At 34.8% G+C, this 23,487-nt stretch overlaps 2 protein-coding genes across 4 annotated transcripts in view; one reads left to right on the plus strand and one right to left on the minus strand.

Annotated features, from left to right (window-relative positions):
- Positions 1–1,036: 1,036 nt before the first annotated feature.
- Positions 1,037–17,051, plus strand: SEC8 (subunit of exocyst complex 8). 2 transcript variants are annotated; one of them, XM_012979317.2, is made up of 27 exons: positions 1,037–1,396; positions 1,550–1,622; positions 2,892–3,104; positions 4,010–4,183; positions 4,487–4,591; positions 5,377–5,486; positions 5,886–6,065; positions 6,872–7,046; positions 7,142–7,248; positions 8,127–8,431; positions 8,513–8,676; positions 8,796–8,911; positions 9,504–9,574; positions 10,369–10,496; positions 10,603–10,652; positions 11,674–11,774; positions 13,019–13,131; positions 13,232–13,339; positions 13,924–14,121; positions 14,261–14,346; positions 14,620–14,815; positions 14,905–14,982; positions 15,419–15,520; positions 15,618–15,692; positions 16,073–16,168; positions 16,272–16,321; positions 16,523–17,051. In XM_012979317.2, the coding sequence occupies exons 2-27, from the start codon at positions 1,581–1,583 to the stop codon at positions 16,608–16,610; spliced, it is 3,231 nt and encodes a 1,076-aa protein (XP_012834771.2). In that variant the 5' UTR covers positions 1,037–1,396; positions 1,550–1,580; the 3' UTR covers positions 16,611–17,051. The 2 variants fall into 2 exon arrangements, with proteins under 2 accessions (XP_012834771.2, XP_088676216.1); XM_088820090.1 differs by having other exon boundaries at positions 1,318–1,396; positions 1,502–1,622.
- A 1,892-nt stretch (positions 17,052–18,943) lies between these two features.
- MRH2 (Armadillo/beta-catenin repeat family protein / kinesin motor family protein) overlaps positions 18,944–23,487 on the minus strand; it is a 6,774-nt gene continuing 2,230 nt past the window's right edge. The window contains exons 7-22 of one of the 2 annotated variants that reach the window (XM_012979315.2): positions 23,279–23,428; positions 23,076–23,164; positions 22,757–22,969; positions 22,534–22,668; positions 22,321–22,455; positions 22,059–22,169; positions 21,785–21,961; positions 21,580–21,705; positions 21,369–21,497; positions 21,137–21,266; positions 20,950–21,042; positions 20,607–20,732; positions 20,358–20,483; positions 19,836–19,979; positions 19,597–19,725; positions 18,944–19,224 (exon numbers count right to left, since the gene is read on the minus strand). In XM_012979315.2, the coding sequence (XP_012834769.2) occupies positions 19,076–19,224; positions 19,597–19,725; positions 19,836–19,979; positions 20,358–20,483; positions 20,607–20,732; positions 20,950–21,042; positions 21,137–21,266; positions 21,369–21,497; positions 21,580–21,705; positions 21,785–21,961; positions 22,059–22,169; positions 22,321–22,455; positions 22,534–22,668; positions 22,757–22,969; positions 23,076–23,164; positions 23,279–23,428 (2,162 nt within the window). In that variant the 3' untranslated portion in view covers positions 18,944–19,075. Of the gene's footprint in view, positions 19,225–19,596; positions 19,726–19,835; positions 19,980–20,357; positions 20,484–20,606; positions 20,733–20,949; positions 21,043–21,136; positions 21,267–21,368; positions 21,498–21,579; positions 21,706–21,784; positions 21,962–22,058; positions 22,176–22,320; positions 22,456–22,533; positions 22,669–22,756; positions 22,970–23,075; positions 23,165–23,278; positions 23,429–23,487 lie in introns of both variants that reach the window. The other variant, XM_012979314.2, reaches the window with a different exon arrangement.

Raw genomic sequence — 23,487 nt, forward strand, 5'->3', positions numbered from 1 at the left:
AAATGCAAATAAAATCACTAAAAAAACTTTCAATTGATTATTAATTTTGATAATCATGGTTGGAGTAGATAAACTATAAATGAATATTAAAATATTATCTTAATTATCAAATGAGTATTTGATAATTCAATTTTGATATTTCGCATTGGAGTTGCTCATATAAGTGACTCACCTTCTCGTCTCTAACCTCTTAATGACACAACCTCTAGATTACTTTTAGATGATGGAAGATCACACACTCTTAGAATTGCTTCACTCTTTTTGGTGTGTTGTTGTGGAGTGTGTTGTGTCCCTTTTATAGTTGAGAGGAGAGGGCCACAAATATGAGTTACAAGATGTTAATAACCAACCATCATGGCATTCATAAATAACATCTTGTAACACTTATTAACATTAATCAATCTATTAAATTTATCAACCTTTAACTCTTTAATTGAAGAGCTTTACGTTAACAATAAAATGAGGTTAATGGACCATTTATTATAAAACTTTTACACGATAAGTATTTTAATGGAAAAATTGCAAATTATTGTGATTCAATAGCTCGTTAGGGCAGCTAACTCAGATCAGGTCCACAGTAAAAATGTAAAAATAAAAAAATGCTCGTCAGGGCAACGACTTTCGTGATCAACAATTACAGGTTTTGATTATTTATTATCATAATTATAATATATAACGAACATAGAATCACTCATTGATGTACTTGAGCTAGAAGTATGAAGCTCAAATCTTATAATGATAAGATTTTGGACTCAATTATTAACTAAGGTCCAAAATCATGTTTCAGACCCATAATCAAATAAATTTAGCAAATAGACAATTCAATTATCATTATTATAATTTTTACTGCAGAATATTTTACTTGCATTCGCTCCATATATTTCTCTTGGACTTGAACTGACGTAAGTATCGAAGAATTTCCACCAGCGCCCTAACGTGTGTTTTAACACCCCATTTCTTCCAATCAAAGAAGATTATCAAAAGATTACTTCCATTTATGATTATTTATTACAGGTTCAAGAATCATGTTAAGATGATTCGAGTTAACTTATTATCGACCGAAATCACTCATAAAGTTTTGAACAATTAAACATAAACTCGACCACAAGTCATGAGTTGATTCAATTCATTTATTACTCATACTAAAAAGTCAAAATCGAAGTTCGTCAACGAAATACCCACAATGCAGAAGGTACAACACTACAATGAGCCAAATTGACCTTGATACCGTTCCCCTCACAAATCGACGCGCCCCCAATTCCAGCTCATCGAAAAGTCTTATCAAAAGAGGAAATTAAAAATCAGAAAAAAAAAAACATCTATTTACAGAATTAAATAAATAAATAAAAATTCATCGGATCCATTTCTCTTCAAACCCATATTTTTGGCAGATCCAGTAAGCATGATTTCTCTCATATTCATCTTGTGTATATGAACACACACACAGATACACACACCTTCGAGTTGTATCTATTGTTGATATCTGTTTTCGTTTTTCCAGAAATGGATTCCGATATTTCTTAAGCTGTGTATGATTTTCGTTGTGCAGGACTTGGGATTGAGCTGATTGGATAATCCAAATGTCAATCTTCGACGGACTTCCCATTTCGCGAGATAAATCGGTGCGTTTTTTTTTTTCTTTTCCCCCCTTTTTTAATCAACTTGTTTATGTGTATTTTAGTTTTGTTTAGTTGGACGAGGAATTTGATTTTTATGATCGCTTTTGTTCAAACGCGGCGATTTATGGGGTCAAATTGCTGTAATTGTTCAAAGAAGTGAGAATTTTCAGTTAGTGGTGGAAATTGTGTAGGTTTTTGGAACGGTTTACTTCGTTGAGGTTTTGTTCCGATGAATTTAATCAAATTTCAATGTAAATTGATCGAGAGGAAGTCTGCAATGTTGTTAATTTTAAAACTCCAACTACTCCTTCAGCTCAAAGTTTGAATTACATATGCTTTCGTAGTAGTAAATGCGTGGGTTTTGCGCTCGGCTAAATTTGTGAGATTAATTGTGGATTTCCATTTGTTTCTATGTGCAGTAGTAGTTTTATTAGTCCGATGCCTTCTTAAATGCTTAGTTAGTGATAAGTTGCTCACCGGCACGGCTAAAATTATTAGTCCAGGAGAGGCTGCTGTAAGATATTGTTACTGATGGGATTTTTTCTGAAAGAAGGTCCATATTTTATCAGCTAATATACAGACTAAATATTGGAAGGGAGGGGAACTGTAATGTTGAATCTAGCTCATGAGACTCTACATCATGATGTTGGACCAAGTGATTTCAGTAGCAGAATTTTGTGGTTGAAATCTGTAGTGGGAAATTTGGACTCGTTTGGAAACTTCATTTATTACTTCTGAAACGCAACAATATGATAGATCCCTTGCATGTGAAGGCAATAATAGCTTGATAGTTCGATGTAGATCTCCGTGGCGTAGATTGTGGGATTTGGCTGTGTGTGAATTTCACGACGTTTCCCTGTAGACCACACAAATAACTATTTATTATGCACAAAGCCAAATGTTATCTGTTTGAGCATATTATAGAGTTCTGGAAGGAGATGCAAACCTGAGTTTACATTGTAGATTGGCTTGAAAATTGCTATTTCAGAATTTTTAATGCTGGCTATTAGATTATTAGGGAAATTTTAAGGTTCCGACATGCTATTGATCTTGAATCTCTACGCAAAATAATATAACGTAATTGTTGGAAAAAACTTATTATTTTAAATCTGGAATAAATGAAGGATCCCAAATGTACAATCTGTTGGCACCACAGGAATACCAGTATACACTGTCATTAGATATATGCATTTGTGTTATAACTTATAAACCATTGATACAGCTTGGATTGGTGGGAAGTCATATTTCTTATTTGCTTGATGGTTTTTGCAGTATTTAAGGGAAGAACTTTCTAAGATAGATGAAAGTTGGGCTGCAGCACGCTTTGATTCATTACCGCATGTTGTGCATATTTTAACATCAAAAGACCGTGAAGGGGATGTTCAGGTCTTAAAGGAGCAGAGTGATATCATTGAAGAAGTTGTTGATGAAGTTGTTCATGCATATCATGGTGGCTTCAACAAAGCAATTCAAAATTATTCTCAGGTTTCTCAATAGTTGATTCTTAAGTGTTTCTCTTCTTTGATGCATGCATCTCTGACAAATTTGCTTTCTATACGTCCCCATGTCTTCTGTTATGTGTAGCTTGTTTGAGATGCTTTCAATTACTTTTTTCGCCTTATATCCTAGTTGAGGTATTTTACTTGCATGTCGAGGGATATTAATCCATTGAGCTATATTTCTAGTTTCTTATATGGAGACAAATATGAATTGGACTCGAAACATTACTGTGTTTTGGAAAGAAAGATTAAAGAAAGGTCTTTCACGTCTTGTTTGCCAAGACATAAGACCTGAGATCTGGGTTTGGTACTTGGGATCATATTGTAATGATAAAAGTCAGAAGTGGGCTAAAAGTTATAGTAATTAGATTAAAAATTATTTGAAGAAAAATTTGATAGGAAGTACTGTGTCTATTGGATCTTTTTTCTTAAACTTCAGCACCATCCATGTTTAGCAAAATCTAGAGAAATGTAATTAAAAAACATTATAAATCGTTGATATGCTAGGGGAATTTTGCAGCGCTGATAAATAAGAACATAGAAATAAAACAAAAGAAAGTTACAAAATAGTTCAAAAGAATTAGGGTCCTCCAGTCCTGGTAGAGTTTGGGCTTACAACTCAAATCATAAGAGACTTTGGACTTTTCATCACGATAATATGAATATAGCTACCATTAATATCTCCCCATGATCTTTAAAAGGAAAAACGAAGCACAAGAATATTAGAGCTAGGTCCGCTACCGAGCCAAGTGCCAACAATTGAACAACAATGAATCATAATAAGCTCTTCCCCAGTTGAAGATGTTTTCATTTTATATTATATTTGATGATAAACTTTGTTTATCTGATGTATCTATTAAGATTCTCGCTAATATTCTTTATATCCTTCAGATCTTGCGGTTGTTCAGTGAATCTGCTCAAAGCATTGGGGACTTGAAGATTGATTTAGCTGACGCAAAGAAACTTATTGGTGCTCATAATAAGCAGTTGCATCAGTTATGGTATCGGTCTGTTACTTTGAGGCACATAATCTCTTTGTTAGACCAAATTGAAGGAATAGCTAAGGTCAGTCTGTTCCTTGTACAGATTTTGTTTCACTCAGTTATTTTATTATATATATATATACACTTGCCAATTACCAATATCTTTGTTCCTTTTGCCATTTGTTTGACTGCAAGTTAGTTGAAATGCCCAAAGAGGCAGAGTTACAGAAAAAGTTATGTGGAAGCATAGTCGCTTGTTTTAATTGTATTTGTTTCTAGTGGTCAACATTCCTGCTTGCTATTGCACACTAGAATATCAACCATTCAGCCCCGTGAAGGCTTATGCTTTTGTAGTTATGTACTTATGTCTTTATAACATGTATAGGTACCTTCTCGTATTGAAAAGCTCATTGCTGAAAAGCAGTTTTATGCTGCAGTACAATTACATGTTCAGTCAAGCTTAATGCTTGAGAGAGAGGGCCTCCAAACGGTTAGTTGTTTCTTTTTTCTTTGCTATGCAAGATCTGTTAATCTTCAATAATATTCTATCAAATTGAGCAATCCTACTCATTCAGCGCGGTCACTGAAGTCTGAAATTGGTCAGGCATTCTTGTTATTTTTTATAGGACTTCAGTATAAATGTGTTTCTTTTTCCACTGAGTATCTGATTCAGAAGTTCAGATTCTAACCTACAACTATGCACTTCGATAGTCTAATGCTTAGAGATGCATGTCTGTAGCAGGGATTATGTTTAAAAATATATTGTTTTGCTTTGAAATTTGGTCCAAAAGCCATAAGAGTCCCATTAATATCTACTGCAATGATATCATTCATCTTTAAATCTATATGAACATGTGAAAAAATTTTAATTGCTTACACAAACAGAAAATTTCACAGGCAAATATTTATCTTGCTATCTCTATTTTGGTAGTAGTGCTTAGGGAATAACTTAGAGTGGGTCGTGGTCCTTCTTCGTCAAAATTAACATTCTCCTACATTTTCTTGAAGAGAGAAATTCTGCATGCTATTTGTACATGATCATGTCCTTAAAAGTTGTCTATAGTATTACTTTAGGCCCCAAAAATCTCGTTTTTTATACATCATTATTTCTTCTGGGCATGAAATCATAAAAACCTAATGTCAGAAAGGTTTTTCCTTGAGGAAACCACTATTTTTTCATATTGAATTCCATAATTCCAATTTCTATTTCAAGGTTAAAGGAAAGATGATATGATAATGAGGCACTATCTGATGGATGATGATATATTGGTCCAGGTTGGTGCTCTTCAAGACGTTCGCTCTGAATTGACAAAGCTGCGTGGAACAATCTTCTATAAGGTTTTGGAGGATTTACATGCCCATCTTTACAATAAGGGTGAATTTAGGTATATAGTCAGTCTATTATCCAGTCCATAGAACTCTAAACCCAAGTATTTTTTTAAAATATAAATCGTCAATGTACTGAGAAATGTCAAGTCGCTGATGGGATATCGCCTTTATATCTTTGAGAATCATTTTCCCTGCAGATTAATCACGTAGAATAGCACACTAATTTCTTACGCATATCATAATGCTTTTAACCTCAGTCAATTTCAGCAGAGTGAAAATGACATTTCACGTACATGTGCCTTGAGAGTTGAGAGAGCTTAAATATATACCAACATGTTGGTTATCTACTCAAGATCCTTTTGTTTTTATTATACCAAAGCTTCTTTCCTGGAAGTGTTTTTTTGGCTTCTACTTGACTAATCGCTTCTTCTGCTTTCCACCTTTCCTTGTGGCAGCTCAGTTGTCTCAAGTATAAATGAAAGCGATGATGCAATTCCAACTTCCTCAGCTATTACATTTTCCATGACTTATACACACTCTCTCTCTCGAAGAACCAGGTCGCCGAAAGGCGACAATAATCTTGGAACACATGGTACTGGAGATGGACTCTATAGACCGAGTTCAGTTGATGGCGGGTGAGATGAAGCCTTAACTTACCATGCACTCTGCAACTAATCGCTTTCCTTTAATGTTTCTGTTTGGGATCTTTGGCTGCTAGAGTTTTTTTTGGTTCCCCGTGAGATGTTTCAATGCTGTCTTACATTTGCAATACATCCAAACTTAGACTTCATTTTGTTATCACACTTCTTGTCTGTTGGCATGATCTTCCTTCCTGTCCGAGGCTGAGAACATTTGTATGTTTTATATCCATCCCCTTGATGTGTGAATAGGATTATTTAGTTTTATATAGTGGATTTTGGTTCGTTTTCCTATTTTCTTAATAGATGAAATGGGAACTTTGATTTGTTTTGAAAGAATTGACCTGCTTGGTAAATGCATATCTAGTACCATTTCATCTTTGATACCATTTGAGCTTTCCAAATAGTTTTAGTAACTGGGTATCCAGAAAGTAAGGAGGTCTTTCTTGTTCTCTGTTTGTTTTGACTGCTCCAAGCCTTTAGCACATAAAAATCCTTGCTAAAATTTGGAGATAAAATGCTGTAAGATGTTTTGGAAGCTAAAGCTTATTTCTTTAGTCAATGAATGTCACACTTGGCCTGGGCATATCATTACAAGTTTAAACAGTCCTCCCCTTTTATCCTTCTCGTTGGGATCTCTGTATCCGGTTTAGATGCTCATGAAATATTTTCCATAAATAATTTTTTTTCATTTGGGAACTCCTAACTGAATATGCACCTTTAAAAAGAATCAGAATTTCTTTGATAGTCAATCAGACTGCTTAATTTTGAGCTTCTTTTCTCTTTCTTGTTATGCATCTCAGTTCATCATTCGATGGCCAGACTGAGGATGGCACAATGGATATGCATGATGATGCTCCATCTAATGGACATACTCCTTCAATGAGGGCAGGTGGTGATAATGGTGCAAGGGATGCAAAAACTCTTTCTCGTCAAATTCCCATGTGGCTATCAGATTCCACTCCTGATGAATTTGTTGTATGCTGCTATAAATACAGTATCATCATAGTTGTTGAGCTTCAATTGGTTTATCTTGTCCAATGAGATGAATTGTGTATGCAAACTGAATGCAGGAAGCAATGAGAAAGAGCGATGCTCCACTGCATGTAAAGTACTTGCAGACCATGGTTGAGTGCCTCTGCATGCTAGGAAAAGTTGCTGCTGCGGGTGCAATAATATGGTATGTTATCAAGTTTGATACTTGAAAGAATTTCTCTAATATTTGATTTGCAACTTCAGCTAGCTAGTACCCGAGTGTCATATGTTTGAAATTTGGATGTTATGAAATAGTTAGAAGACGATGACTAGTACTTGTTTTCTATAGAATGAGTACTCCTCATTTTGTTTAACTATCATCGGAAATGATAGTTAAATACGACTTTCTTGTTTTAGTGCTTGTTAGGATCTCATGAAGAGACTTTTAGCTTAGAGTTCTTTGTTTCTTTTTCATGTTGGCATTGCTCTGTTCCTAATAAAGTTTGATTTATAAGAGTTGGATATCTTAGATAGAGGTCTAGGGTTCCAATCCAATCCCCCTCCCCTACTTCCCCAATATGTAACAGGATTTGAATTTCTCAAAAAAAAAAAAATACAAAAAATAAAGTTAGATATCCACTTTTATGATATCATCAAAATTATAGTGGTCCTGAATCAGGATTCTGCTGCCATCGGAATGTTGTAACCTAATGTCCAGAGTGGCTTGACATGATAATCATTATACTTTTCCAAAATTTCGCTATATTATAAATTTCGTATTACTTGTGTGATTTAATTTTCTTAAGGGCCTTTCATTATGTTGAACCCTGGCATTGTTCTAATGCTTTGTAAAGGAATGGTGTCAATATGATGGGACAAGGTTAGATATATTGGGTGGAAACATTTTTTTTTTGGATTTGTTAAACACGCCTAATTTCTCAATATTATGACTTGAATAGTTTGATTGTAGATATAAGAAACTATCTTAATGATTCATTTCAGTAGTAATATGGATGGTAGATTCTACTACGAATTTCTGAGGCTAATATTATGTCTTTCTCCCTCTTTCTCTTGTATTCAAAGCCAAAGATTACGTCCTACAATCCATGAGCTCATTACTACCAAGATCAAAGCTCAGGCAGGACGTGTCAATGGGCCTAGGTCTCGTCTTGGCCATGCTGCCTTGCCTACGGTTACCGGTTTCAACTATCTAAAAGGGAGGCTGGATCGCCAATTACCAAACCAAAAAGGGCAGAATGGGGTATCAGTCAGTGGAGCTTTATTAGCAGCGAGCCCTGTCTCTCATGTAATGTCTCCTGCTGGGACAGCCCAAATTGCAGCGAAAGAACTACTTGATTGTATTCTGGACTCCGTTGTTCGGTTATTTGGTAGGTTATTTAAGTTTATAGAAGTTATCTTTTGTTCTCATGCCTTATCTTGACTTTCTTGATACTGGAATGATTATCCAGAAAATCATGTTATTGTTGGAGAGCTACTTGAATCAAAATCTTCACAACAAGGTAACTTGAACACACCAAAAGCAATGGCTGCTGATGTTAGTTGGAGCCATGATTCTGATGCATCCAATGACACTGGAGGCTATACAATTGGTTTTTCCTTAACTGTTTTGCAGGTTTTTTTCTTTTTATACCCTTTTAATTTGCTTCTCTTGTTTCAAGCTCATTTTATGGAATAAAGGTATGGGTAGACATATTTATTATTGATGATACATTCCTTTATGTGTGATGGTAGAGTGAGTGTCAACAACTTATATGTGAGATCCTACGAGCTACTCCTGAAGCTGCTTCTGCAGATGCTGCTGTACAAACAGCTAGACTCGCTAACAAGGGCCCCTCTAAAGATAAGAAGTAAGCAAACATATTCATATCCTTCCATACGATACTTGTCTGGATTAGATTCTTTTCCTTTTTAGTATTTCATGTTGTTTTACTTTTATTTTTTGGGTTTTTGTGCCTCCAGCTTTCTTTCAGTTATTTATATAGTTGTGATGGTGGGTTTTCTACGTTTCGATAATTGATTCAGTCCTTTCTCTCCCCCCTTTAACATTAATACTTTGGCTTGAATATCACACACACACACATGACTAATTTGGCTGGAAATATTTTGTAATTCTGCTGTTATTGAGTTTATTTGTATTGGGTGGTATTAAAAAGGTGATGGATGGATAGTATTGTCAATTTTTCATTTGATGATGGATGTAATAACTATTTGCAGGAGAAGAATAGTGGTTGTACATATTTTTTTAGTTAACATGTAAAACTGCTTTGATTGGGAAAGGCATTGCTCTTTTGGAATGATGGCCTTCTCTGCATCGTTGCCGAAGTATATTTGTTGTTGTATTTGCTGTTTTAAATCATTGTAGTTTGATTCTCTGTTGCAAAGTCATGCTCTTTGTATATATATGATGTAATGATCTTTATTGATCAACGTGGCTTGCAGGGATGGATCAGAAGATGGTCTTACCTTTGCATTTCGCTTTACAGATGCTAGTGCTTCCATTCCTAACCAGGGTAAGAAGAAAATATACTAAATAATTCATTATCACTTATTTAACTTTTCTTCTACCTTACTACCTCTTAAGACTAGCCAAGTGGCATAATTGCGTTCTTAATGACCCATAGGATATTCAAATTAATGTGCTAACTAATTATTATCTTCTGGATGATTCATGTACATGTCCTAACAATGCATGTCCTTTTCCAATGATAACATTACTTATTTTGCTTAAATGATGAATTAAGCATACAAGATATAAAATATATGTTCCAAAGAGAATCATTTATTGGGTCACAATGAAAACAAATGTGATATAATCAGAGTAGGTACGAACTGATTTTCATACACTAGCAAAGTAAATTATCATGCAAAACTAAATATGGAAGACAAGATGCTGAACCAGCTTGAAGGTTTGCTGCATGATCTAGCTAACTGAATGGCATGTCAAAGCTGGCTAGTCCAAAGCACTTTTACATCGAAAAAACCTTTAAATTGTATAACTCCTTTTCTGAATGAAGTCAGTGAGCATTTCCATTAGCAATGTGCAGCTGCAAACTATGTTTGTGTTACTAGAATGCTCCCTCCTACATCTGTGTGAGAGGAAAAGGACAGCAGTCTCATTTCATCCAAGTCCTAATTGTTCCAATTAAACAAAGATAGAGTCATAAAATATCCCTACATTGTATAATTAGAAATGTATGCTAATGTCATACGGATGCATGTAGTTTCTCCTCTGTAATCTCTCCTTTCACAATCTGCGTATGACAGTTTCCAGAATATAATTTTTCACATATGTGGATTTACCTAGGTGCTGACCTTATCCGTCAAGGATGGAGAAGGGGCCAGAATGTACTCCAAGAAGGTTATGGCACTGGAGCTGTGTTGCCCGAGCAAGGGATATATTTAGCAGCATCCGTTTATAGGCCAGTACTTCAGGTATGGTGGAGACAGAAAGGAACTAAATTGAATGCTATTCATTCTCTAGGGCGTTACAACTGCAACTCAGCTTTCGATTTCCTTATGTCCTTCCTTATATGTGCAGTTTACAGATAAAGTTGCGTCAATGCTTCCTCAAAAGTTTTCCCAACTTGGGTGAGCTCATTCAATTCTTTTTAAACTTGTTATTTTGTATGAATGCATGGATTCATATCCCTTTTGCCAGATGTACACCTAGGTTATATTTTCTCAATTATCTCAAATTTCTTCGGACATTGTGTTGCAGAAAATATTTATTTCTTATTATACGGTAAATAAAAATGTTAAACCTCAGGGAAGTTGTGTATATTAGACAAATCTTCTTTTGACATTTGTGTATGTTTCAACATAACTCAAGGAGTTTAAATTTTGGTAATCTTGCTAAACAGTGATGCGAAATTCTACTTGCTTTTCCGGTGAAATTTTTCTGACCGGGGCAATCTTTAATTTGAAAATTTATGTCCTTTAAATTGTTTAGTATGACGTGAAGGAAAGTAAATCTCACGTTTCCCGTTGGCCATCTGTTGGCCATTGGTACAAGAAAATACGTGTTAAAAGGGAAGATGAATTTTCTTGATTTTACTAGTTCTCTTTTACTGGAAGTTTTGTTCTGATTGGGTCTGCTCTGGACTCCAGATATTTGTTCAACATGTTCTAGGAGGCATGTATCCATAAGAGATACTTGATTGAGAAATATTAAAATCACTATACTATAGTCGGTGAAATGTTTAGTTGTAGGTGATCGTTATTTGAGCTTGTAACAAAGTCTTGAGACATGAGTGGTTGAACAAATTAATTTTGGCTTCATGATATTGAGTTGAGATACACTTTATAAATGAGAAGCTATTGTTATTATAGGGTTCAAAACTAAACATATTTGGTCCGAAATCTGGGTTTCTAGAATGTATATCAGCTGACATCTTTTTTCTGTTTCATCTTAACATCCGTCTTCCCTGAATAGTTTGTCTACCACTTACCTTTATAAAATCTGTAATTTGTGCCTTGCCTGATTTAACACGACAAAAGTATCTGACAAGGGGATGGATTTCTGATTCTCTACTCGAATTATGCATGTCAATATGCATGAATGCATCTTCATTTTATCATTTGCCTGATATTGCTGAACACTTTTTTGCAGCAATGATGGGTTGCTTTCATTTACGGAGAACTTTGTGAAGGATCACTTTTTACCAACAATGTTTGTAGATTATCGGAAAAGCGTACAACAAGCTATATCAAGCAAGTCTTTTATAACTATTTTCTTTTCTCAGAGTTATTGGTATATATATTTTAGTTGCATTATTTCCATACATTTTGTCTAACTAATATTTTGCATGAAATTTTAAATGTTTAGTGTTTCGTTTTATTGCGATCTGTAGCACGATACTAGATTCAATTCGTTGGCATCCTGGTGGTTCTCTGCCAGATGGCTCTACATGATATGAGTGCTTGTTTGACGTCAGTTGATGCACATGAAGTATTGCGTTGATGTTGCCTTGAAAAAATATAATTCTTTTGATTATCGAAAGAGTAGAATTTGGAGGTCATATTTAATCCACTGTGAATTTCAACGCTGAGCAGCTTGAACGTAGCACAACACATTCCTTTTTCTCCTTTTAATAAAAGGCTACACAGACACACAATGAGGGTACATGGACGCTTCTATAGTTTCCTACGTACATAGTGTGCCTCACAATAGCATTAGTTGCAGTTATGACGATAAGTTGTAAGAATAACTGCATACTTATGTCATGATGGTAGATATACTTATCTTATGATGTTTGATAAAATTAGCTATCCACTTATGTAACAGGGTTGATTCACTAAAACACAAGAAAACTGCAGGGAAATAAGTGTTTCATGATAGCTCCAACATTTTTTTAGTCTTCCTATAAAACAATTTTTAAGTGTTGATTTCTCATGTATGGTCCAATCTCTTTTGGAAATGGAGATGGTTTGGCTGACCTTACCTGTTACCTAGTGATCATATGCTATTGTTAGAGTCAAATTAGAGATCTCTTAAGTTTTAGTTGGTATTTTTTCTAGTCTGTGTCGTGTTCTTTGCACATCATATGTTTCCAGTGTCTTCCTTTCATCAATGTATTTTGCTACATACCCAGATGCCTGGACATGTCTAGTGATCATTCATATAAGGGTTTGTAATTCAAGCCTAAGCAGGAAACGTATATGTATGTTGGTTCATTATTTTTGTGAAAATTTTGGCTCATGTGAAGTGCAGAGTAACATCTGGATTTAAAGATTTAAGGAGAATTTTATACCAACGACAATAGTGTAAAGTACTGACATGAATAATGAGCATTGTTTTAGTTAAAGTATTTCATGAGAATGTATGTTTAAAGATGAATGATAAATCTTGTGGTTGGTTTGAATGTTTTGTTTGTAAAGATTGCTAATCACAAAGAGTTGCTCATAATTTGATTGATACAACATAAAATCTGACTTAGGTTTTCTCATCTAAACAGGCCCAGCTGCATTTCGTCCTCGAGCCAATGCAACTGCTTCTTACACTTCATCAATTGAAAAGGGGCGTCCTGTTTTACAAGGATTACTAGCAATTGATTTCCTAGCAAAAGAGGTATTCCTGATGTCACAGTGTATATATTTTGGTTTCCATCGTTGCATGTAACAAACAAGTGATTTCTTTGAGTTCATTTTCTTCAATACCATTTATCCAGGTACTTGGATGGGCTCAAGCAATGCCAAAATTTGCTGGTGATCTCATCAACTATGTGCAAACTTTCCTTGAAAGAACATATGAAAGATGCCGAACATCATATATGGAGGCATGGACATATCCTTATTCCTTTCTTTTCATATTTCAGTAGTTTACTTCACATTTAAAGCAAGAAATCATACCCAAAAAAACATGTTCATACTTTTTTCCTTGCTTCTTTTTTGGCTTATTTGGCTAGGGGCTTTGAGTCACGCATGGGTATATGCTTATTAGGCTAGGGGCTAATATTCAAGAACGTCTAGATGATCTAACTTTTTTGGATGGGGTCGGCAATATGAGAAGAAAGTTTTGTCTCCCTATTTGTTTCAGAAGATTAACAAACTTCCTTCTGGGATCTTTGATTGCTGGGCTACCTTCCCCGGTAGTAAACTAAGCCACCATGATCTTTGATAGATAAGATGAGGGAAGATGTAATAATAGTATTTTCCTTTATATACAGAAAGAAATGACTTTTAGACTTTAATGCCCTTCGAAGTTACTATAACTGAAAATGGAAGGTGGTGAAATTGTGATAGAAAAGTTTGTAAAAGGGTCGGTGTAATATTCCTCTACTGGGAAGCTTCAAATGTGATCTTCTTTGAGCACCTATTATTTTGTTTTTCTTTACTGACTTCATTTTGTTTGAAATATCAGGCAGTTCTTGAGAAGCAAAGCTATATGCTAATTGGGAGACATGATATTGATAATTTGTTGCGACTTGATCCAGCCAGTTCCTGTTTACCCAATTCACTAGATCAAAGAATCGGAGAACCTGATGCTTCCGATGCCGAGTCTACTGAAGTAGAAACGGAATTAAGTGATGCACTACTGAATTTGAGGCCTATCAAGCAGGTATCCATGACCTAGTAGGATATTGTCACTATATATATAAACACAGAATAACCTGTTAACTCACATTTATAATCTTCTGGTGATCGCAGCACGCATTTGTGTGTATATCTCATTTCTCTTTTGTCTTAATTTTCTGTAGGAGAACTTAATTCGTGACGATAACAAACTTATTTTATTGGCTTCATTGAGTGATTCATTGGAATATGTTGCAGACTCTATAGAAAGGTAAGTAGTCCTATCTTGTTGCTCCCAAGTTTATCTTTGTGGTCTGCTTTTGGCCTCTATGAAAAGATAACCCTGATAGTTTGACTCTTGTGTGGTAGGAAAACTCTTACAAATGAGAGTAATTGACTCAAGTTTTAATATGAATCAAGTTTGTGTGAAAATGAAATATGTTTGGGATGAATGTAGATTGTTAGCTTATCGTTATTAATTCCAAATTATTTCGATTTCATTTCCATCTTTTGGTGGCTTAAATTCCATTTCTGATGTACTTAGGCTAGGGAAATCATCCTCCAAAGCTTATGATCATGTAGAGGAAAATGGAACACAGAAACCCATGCACCATAAGAGAACTAGCAGTGCAGTTCCTAAAGATCTTGCATCATTTGCTGAAGAATATAGAAAATTGGCAATTGATTGCCTTAAGGTTCTACGTATAGAGATGCAGTTGGAGACTATTTTTCATATGCAGGTATGTGACACCTGCATTTTCTCCCATCAAAAGTTAAAAGAATTACCTTCAGAATTATAACTCCTTGCCAAAAATGCAAATTGATATAGGAAATGACAAAGAGGGAATATTTGGATGACCAAGATGCAGAGGAGCCTGATGATTTTGTTATATCATTAACTTCACAGGTCAGTTCTCGTAGTGCTTTGTGCTTATTAGCTGGATGCTGGTTTATTATCGAACAAAACAATTTCAGATGTGGCATACAGCTAGGCATTTTTGCACTTGTACTTCTTTGTTCTATTGTCATCTTTTCAAGGAAAAATACATCAGATTCGGTTAATGTAGTGTCCCATTTTTCGTGTTCATTTCCTTTCCAATAGAGAGATGAATATGTGAATGTGATTCCTCAAACATATTTACAGCACCAAAATCCATATTCTTTAAAGTTTAATACTTACATTCAGATTTTTATGAAAAAAGATAAGCTGCCTTTTCCATTTTTACCCCCATTTCATGAAAACTATAACAAAATTGGAATTTGATTTACACAACTATTTGTGATGTGGCCTATTCCTGTAAAATAACCAAATCACATGATGGTTTTTTCTTCATGTAACATAGATAACACGCCGAGATGAGGAAATGATACCATTTGTTGCGGATGTGAAACGGAACTACATATTTGGGGGAATATGCGGTATTGCAGCTAATTTGTCGATAAAGGTTTGTTATCACATGTACATGCCTTCAAATTTTTGCTGGACTAATTATGTGGAAATTGAATTTATCACTTATGAAAGATATCTTTGTTCCTTATCAGGCTCTGGCTGAAATGAAGTCAATCAACCTGTTTGGAGTTCAGCAAATTTGTCGTAATTCAATAGCACTGGAACAGGTTTGTGCACTTCATACCCGTCACTCTCTATTATCTTCCCCTCAGAGACTGCTTATGGGGACTGTTGAAGCTGTTAGACAGCTCTGCGCATTTAAGTTCGGAATTTTCTGATTGTCATGAAAACTAATGCTGAAAACACGAATCAACCGAATTGAAATGATTTTTAGTTTTCCATGTCAGTATTTAGTCAAGTTACTGTATCTATAACTTTCCATAAATGCATAAGCATGTATCGACATCTGATAGGTATTAATTCCAACCTATAGTGAATGCCACAAAGTTGCCTCTTCTTTTCAAGCATTTTATTACTTTGCTGAATGCATCGTTTGTAGCTAGAATGAACTAGTGGAACTGATACTTTTCTCTGATCTTCTTTTTAGGCTTTGGCTGCTATCTCTTCAATCGATAGTGAAGTCGTACAGATGAGATTAGATCGTGTCAGGACATACTATGAATTATTAAACATGCCCGTTGAGGTAAATTGTCTCAAAACAAATGTATCTATAGCAGTTCTTTTCATGCTTTCCTTCTGTTTTTGTCTTCAATACGCTTTTTAGCTAACAAAATTGCATTTTCCAGGCATTGGTGGCATTTATTTCCGAGCACCAGCACCTTTTCACCGCTACAGAGTGAGTTCTTGTGACACCTTTTCAAGTCCTTTTTTTTACCCAAGTACAAGGATTGTATAATCACAAATGCCAAACATAAGATAATGACATATTATCTTATATGGATAGTATAATCGTACCCATTCAATCAATCTTATCAATCCCATCAACATTTCGAACAAATTTGCCCGTCATCTTTAACCTTGTACTTTATTCTGGCAGGTATAAAAACCTTTTGAAAGTCCAGGTCCCAGGTAGGGAAATTTCCGATGATGCTCATGATCGTCTCAGAGAAATTTTCCCCAATTAAATATTAGCAGCAAAAAAATCGTGAAAAAAAAAAATCACCTCGGGCGGACTATTGGGGTAGTAGTTATTATGGCTGCAGAAAAAACAATTCAGTGTTTGTGCACTAAACTCTGCATGTAAATGAAGAGTGAAGCGATTTCCAACAATTCAGTATATATTGTCGAATACGGGTATATTTTGTGAGTAATTCTTTAGACAAGAACAACATCGAAGAACCTTGTAAGCTCGTTTCTTATTCTTTCTTCATTTTATGTACATCCAGTTTTGTAATCTGTGGCGCTTTTTTGTTTTCCCTCTTCGGTTTCAATGTGGATTTTGCTATGTAGATATGGAGTTCGTGATTGTTTGTTTGTAGCTGAGTGGTCGAAACATGAAATCGATGTACTGATGACAATGTTATTCTCAATCGGATTACTCGTGATTTATATGGGTATTATTCAAATTGGTGTTATGATTTTATTTTTCTTTCTTTCTAAATTTACTGTTTTGCCAAAAAGTAGGAATAACTATATTTTAATGTATAGGGCAAATTACGGTCACCCCTGAGTTATGGTCAAATTACGAAAATTCCCCTCATGTTTGGGTAATTACAGCTACCTCTCAACTATGTATTATCTTACGAAAATCCCCTCTAGAGGTAAACTTGGGGATGTTAATTCTGTAAAACCGAACTGAAATTTTGGCACGACAACATTTCATACTGTTTACCGAACTAAATATACGATTTGGTTTGGTAAATAATCGAATTACATAATTTTTATGTAAAAATATTTAAAATGAGGGGGCTGGCTGTAATTACCCAAACAAGAGGTGTATTTTCGTAATTTTACCATACCTCAGGGGTGGTCGTAATTTGCCCTAATATTTATAATTTATTGAGTAAGAATTCATGTACTACATGTTCATACCCATTTAGGGATGGCAAAAAAACCCGAACCACTAGCTATCCGCGGGTATCCGCTCCGTTTAAAACCCGTTACCGAAACCATTAGGGTTTGGTAATGGTTTTGGTAAAAGAAAAGAAAACCGTCATGGTTTTGGTATGGTTCTGGTTTTACCTTTACGGTCATGGGTACCCGACCATTTAATATATATATATATATATATATATATATTAATTCGACAATATGAATAAAATAAATAATTTCGCAAAATTTTAAATAAAGTATTAAATAATTTAGGGAGGATATCTTTGTATAATTTTACTTTTTTTTCCCTTCCTCTTTTCTAAGGGTTACTCAAACGTTATCGGACCCAAAGTTATTTTTTATTAACATAATTTAAATGGTAAATGGGTATCCGTGGATACCCGGATATTCGTGGTAATGGTTATGGTATTTCCATTAAATTTTTAAAAGGGTTTGGTATGGTCATGGTTTGAGCTATATTAAATGGTAATGGTTCTGGTATTGCACTTTTTCGAGGGTACCCGCTCCGCTGCCATCCCTATACCCATTTATGACTTTCATAAGACAAAACATAACAAAGAACCAAATATTAAATGAGAGTTGCATGAAATTTATATAAACGATAATTTCCCTCCTTATAACTTCCCTCCCATGTAATATCCGGTGATTTACACGTATGAAATGCTATTTGCGGTCACAAAATTGCTATTCGCGGTTTATAATAAAAACCCCCAAAACTTTTAAAAATATCCAAAAACCCCCCAAAACTGCAAATAGCAAAAAAAAAAAAAAAAAAAAAAAATCGAAAATTCGAAATCAAGCTTGAAAAGGGTTGGGCTTCGATTTTTTGATGTAATTTCGACTCTTATATGTGTAATATGCATTGGGTAGGTCGATTACGGAACCAATTTCATGTTAAAAAGCCCTACAAATCGATTTGTAGGGCTTTTTTTTTCACAAAAAAATGTTCGAACGCCCAAGATGGGCGCCCAAGGCGTGTACGAACGCCCGTTCGTACACGCCTTGGGCGCCCATCTTGGGCGTTCGAACATTTAAAAAAAAAAAAAAAATTTTTTTTTTTTGCACTGGACGCCCAACTCGGGCTCCCAAATGCAGCTTGCACGCCCAACTTGGGCGTGCACTGCATGAATGGGCGCCCCCAAGTTGGGCTTTTACGCGATTTGGGGGGGGGGGTTTTGGATTTTTTTGGGAAGTTTTGGGGTTTTAGTGAAATAAAGTATTTTTTTGGGGGGTTTTGTTAGAAACCGCAAATAGCAATTTTCAAACCGCAAAAAGCAATTCTCCACACACATATTTAAATGAGAATCTCCCCTCCTTGTTACTTTCTCTGTATTTTTATTCTCGTTATTTACGTTTTTATGTATTTCCACAATTATCAAACCAAAGAGCTAGATTAAAAAGACTATTTTACAACAATATACATTTATGTACCAAAAATATATAAACAGAAGAATTTTGAGTATGTAACTGTGAGACTCTGTATATTATAAACTACCTCACATGGAGTGGAATTCTGTATTACAAACTTATGCTATCATCATTCCGAACGCAATTCTTTTCGAAATAAAGGACTCAATCTTAGTGTCTTCTTCGCCAAGTTTCGTATATCTTCTTTCGCGGACCCCTCCGATATTTCTATCAGTTCTTTCAGAGCACCACTGCTAATGAAATCTCTCCCATTCTCCTCTGTAAAACCAAACATGTTCCGTGTTTTCAGACAAAATCCAAATTAATGAACTAAGCTTATAAGTTGTTTAAGAGCTTATAAGCTCTTCAAAAGTGCTTGATAACTTTTTTTTTAAAGATCTTAGTAATTCAAAAAGCAAGCCGCTGTAGAGCTTTTAAGTTCGTTTGGAAAAAAATACATTTACCCCACCTTTTTAGTTAAGATCTTATAATGAGTGACAAATAGCTCATTAAGCAAATACTTTAAAAAATAATTTTAAAAATAAAATGTAACAACTTATCGGCTCTTAAAACACAACTTATCAGATAAGTTAAATCACATAAATTAAGAGAGGAAACAAAAACGAAAAACAAAGAAGATTAGCTTTATACCATTTTGAGCTAAATGACAAATAGCAAGTTCCAAGTGTCGTCTGGTCGAAGTAGAAGTGGTGTTCAAGTTAGCAACCAGCCACGAAAGAGCTCCATCGTCCATCAGAAGCGAACGACTCCTCCAATGGCCTGAAAATGTTCGAGATTCATCGTTATTATTTCACGCACACATACATGTGGATGTGTGTGTGTGAGAGAGAGAAACATGCGTAACGCACGTGAAAGTATATATAAGTTACCTTGCATGAACCTCCTCGATTCGCACTTGGCGAAGTTAGCCAACCCCCTAGCAACCTGCGCAATAACGTCGGTGTTTTCTAATCTCGTCATTCTTAATAGAGCTTTTATTGCTCCGTCTTCTTTCAATATTACATGTAACTTCCCTGCATTAGGTATAAAAGTCGAGATGACTAATAATATACTTTTTTTCAGCACGAAAAAATAAATAAATAGAGCCAACGGGAGAAATACCTAGGGTAAACTACGATAAACCCCTTGCGCTATGGCTAATTTATTATTAAAAAAAAAAAAAAAAAAGCATGCATCGATAATTATCAGAAACCACTGCAGGTCTCGTTATGAATACTTGAGTGGTTTTTTGGCAATTTGAACTTAGTTCAGGGGTTTTTTTGGTTATTTAATCCAAAAAATCTATGATTTGAGAGATGAGACCACTTTTTAATGTGTGTAGCTAAAGCATAAAACGAAGTGACTTTCGTACCAAAAAAAAAAGAAGGAAAAAACACGTATCTCGAGTTTACCATTTCCGCATAAATTTGCAATTGCTCCAGCGATCATACGAAGAGTTTGAGGATCGTCCGTTTTGGAAGAAGCACTTGCAAGAAGTTTAGCGCCTCCTTTGTTTGTTATTAGACCTTGATTCATAGCTGGACACAAAAAAACAAGTGTGTGTTGAGGTGTACTCGAGAGCGATTATCGTCGGCCTTAGAAGAAGCATATATTATTTATTATAAAAAAAAAATCGGAAGCAAATATGGATTTACGGGTACCGTTCATAGCCAAATTAGCTATGGCGCCAGAAGCAACTCTGAGTATAGTCGTATTGTTGGATGACTCCACCAACATTAGCAGTGCATCTAAACCACCCTCGTTCACGATCTTTTCCTGATTGCTATCTGAAAATATAATTATTATTAATCATTAAAAAAAAAAAATCGAGACTAAGTTACGACTACGATGCTCGAAGACTGAATAAATGTAGCAGAAAGACTGATTTTTTTTTACTCTATGCTAGCGTTCGTAAATGTCTATGTACAGACGACGCATATTTACACACACCCACATATATACGTGTGATTTGTGTGGGAAATCTATACTACTCGAAATACATACCTTCTGCTGCAAGATTAGCCACAACTTTCACAGCAGGAATTTGGACGTCTAAATCTCCCGATTCTAAAAGAGACAGTATCTTTTGGAGACCAACTGTTCGGTAAAACACGAATTGAATTGATAATGTTATATATATTCTTAACAAAAAAAAAATTAATAAAGAAACGAAAAAACGGAAGAATCTTGCCTTCTTCGCATATTTTGGTGATGGTGTTTCTCTGGCTGAGGATGGTTTCTCTTGTCCGATTAGAATTGTTCGGATTTTGTAAAGACGAAAACTTTTTGGTTAAATGCTCATGCATATAAGATACCTTTTCCTGCAGGAAAGTTTAAATTTTTCGAAATCTCGTTTTTATTTTTATTTTCAAGAATGATTCAAATAAAAATTTATAAATTAAATTTTCGAAATCACATTTCACCTCAAAGTCTTCTTCGCTTTCGGGAACACCCTTCATCACGTTAAGCAGCTCCGTTTCCGATTCCTTTCTTCGCTTTTCCTCTTTTTCAAGTGATTGTTTCACATAGTGAAGTTCGTTTTCTAGTGTTGCCTAACAAAGAAGGATAAATTTTACTAATTACAAAAAAATAAAATAAATAAACAAATAAATAAATATATATGTATATATATACCTTTTCCGATTCTAGATTCTTGAATTCGACACTTAATAGTCGAAGTTCGTTGGCAGTTGTTTCGTGTAGCTGATTCATTTCTTGCAATGTCATTTGAAGCTCGTTTATCTCTTTCTTTGCATTAACCTAAAATAGCAAAATAAATAAAAATATACGCTCGCTCGATGTTTCACAAAAGTCATGCATGCAAGTTAAAAAAATTCACCTGGACTGAATTTTGATACTCCTTCAAAAGCTCTTTTGTCGAATTCACTTCTTCGATTTCTCCTGTACGAGCACGCTCTTCTTCAAACTGTCGATTTAATTCATTTATTCTATTTTCGTACATCTTTGTTGTGTCTACAAGTGCTTTGTGATACCTAGAATTTTCCACCTCGTTTTTCTGTCACAATTAAGACAAAAAAAATACCAGTTTATTCATAATGACAAAAAAAAATGCAAATTTTAAAATCAAATTTTATTAGCATGTAATTATTTACCTCCAACGACACTTGAATATCGGATATTTGCTTCATCAAATCGGCTATTTTCCCCTCGTACATTTGCGTTGTTTCAGCTAGTACATTCTGATATGCCGAATTATCTTGCTTCTGTTGCTACTAACAGATAAACGAATAGCTTTTTACATTTTCGGAACATGCAAAAATATTTTTTTATTATTATAAAAAAAAAAAAAAAAAAAAGAAGACGACGAAGAAGATGAAAATACGAAATTGAAATTGTTAATACTTTTTTCATTACCTTGATGTGCTTCGAATTCATCTCCATGCGCTTCACCTCGTCGTGCATGATAATATTTTGATCTTTCTGATTTTGGAGCTCTTTTATTACATCATTCAACTCCGACTCCAAACGAGCATTTTCCTCCTCCAAAGACTGTAAATCGATAAAAGCTATAACGTAGCTTCTTCGATTCTATGATGAGTAATATAAAAAAAAAAAAAAGAATAATACCTTAGTATTCTTCACGCTCGTTACCAAGCGTGCCACCTCATCAATCAACATTTTGTTCTGTTGTTTCTGCATATCCAATTCTTGTAGTACTTCTTTCATTTCCGACGCTAATCGAGCATTCTCTTTCTGTAACAACTGCAACCAATACAAGACAATGATTATAAGCAAACAAAATGACAGAAATGCCCCCAAAAGCCAAAAATAAATTTTTGACACAAAATACCTCGGATTTCGCAAGAAAACGCTTTTCTGCTTCGGCGGAAGAATTCTCGAATGCGTCGAGCAATTTATTCAGTTCTCCTCTTTCGTTCTCTCTCAGCTTTTGTTGCCTATCAATCTCTGCAGAGAGACGATCAACTTGAGACTCGAGCTTCTTGCATAAGCTTTCATAGTCGAATTCTTCTTTCAGCTTTACTGTGTTCACAACTTTCATTGCCTGCACAAATCGACAACATATTTCAATATTTCGATTGGAAAATTATTTATTAAATATAAAAATTATTTTTAAATCTCGTTAATAGAATAAAGACTTAAAAACGCACCCGTTGCCCAAACATTACAGTGCTTGCAGTTTCAGCATGATGACGAGAAGATGGCCCGATTGTTATTATGAGTGAAGTTCTTGCAGAACCTATTACATTTTATATCTATATTTAATATATTCACAATATATACATATCCTTTATAGTTAAAGGTATCCATACGGAAAAAAATGAAAATCGAAAAAAAAGCAAAAAAAACTAACCGCCAAACGAATCGCGAAGCAACCTTGTCAACTTAGAATCTCGAATCGGAATATGCGGACTGTTTTCGGCCAATGCATTTATGCATTTTCCTAGTGAACTAAGTGATAGATTGATGAATTTAGCTTCCTCGAGCAAGTGCCCTTCGCTCCCTATAACAAAATTGAAAAACGAAATAAATCGACAACATATATTTAAATTCGCAACAAAT

This window comes from Erythranthe guttata, chromosome 6, assembly GCF_056151865.1.
Source record: "Erythranthe guttata isolate IM_541 chromosome 6, IM_541, whole genome shotgun sequence".
In the NCBI taxonomy this organism is placed as follows: domain Eukaryota; kingdom Viridiplantae; phylum Streptophyta; class Magnoliopsida; order Lamiales; family Phrymaceae; genus Erythranthe; species Erythranthe guttata.

What these genes read in the sequence shown, in the direction of transcription:
- SEC8 (XM_012979317.2), top strand. Translation starts at nt 1,581, where the DNA reads ATGTCAATCTTCGACGGACTTCCCATTTCGCGAGATAAATCG. An exon ending in TACAATAAGGGTGAATTTAG is followed by an intron (nt 5,487 to 5,885) that starts GTATATAGTCAG and finishes TCCTTGTGGCAG; the next exon opens with CTCAGTTGTCTCAAGTATAA. An exon ending in TTTCCTTAACTGTTTTGCAG is followed by an intron (nt 8,677 to 8,795) that starts GTTTTTTTCTTT and finishes GTGTGATGGTAG; the next exon opens with AGTGAGTGTCAACAACTTAT.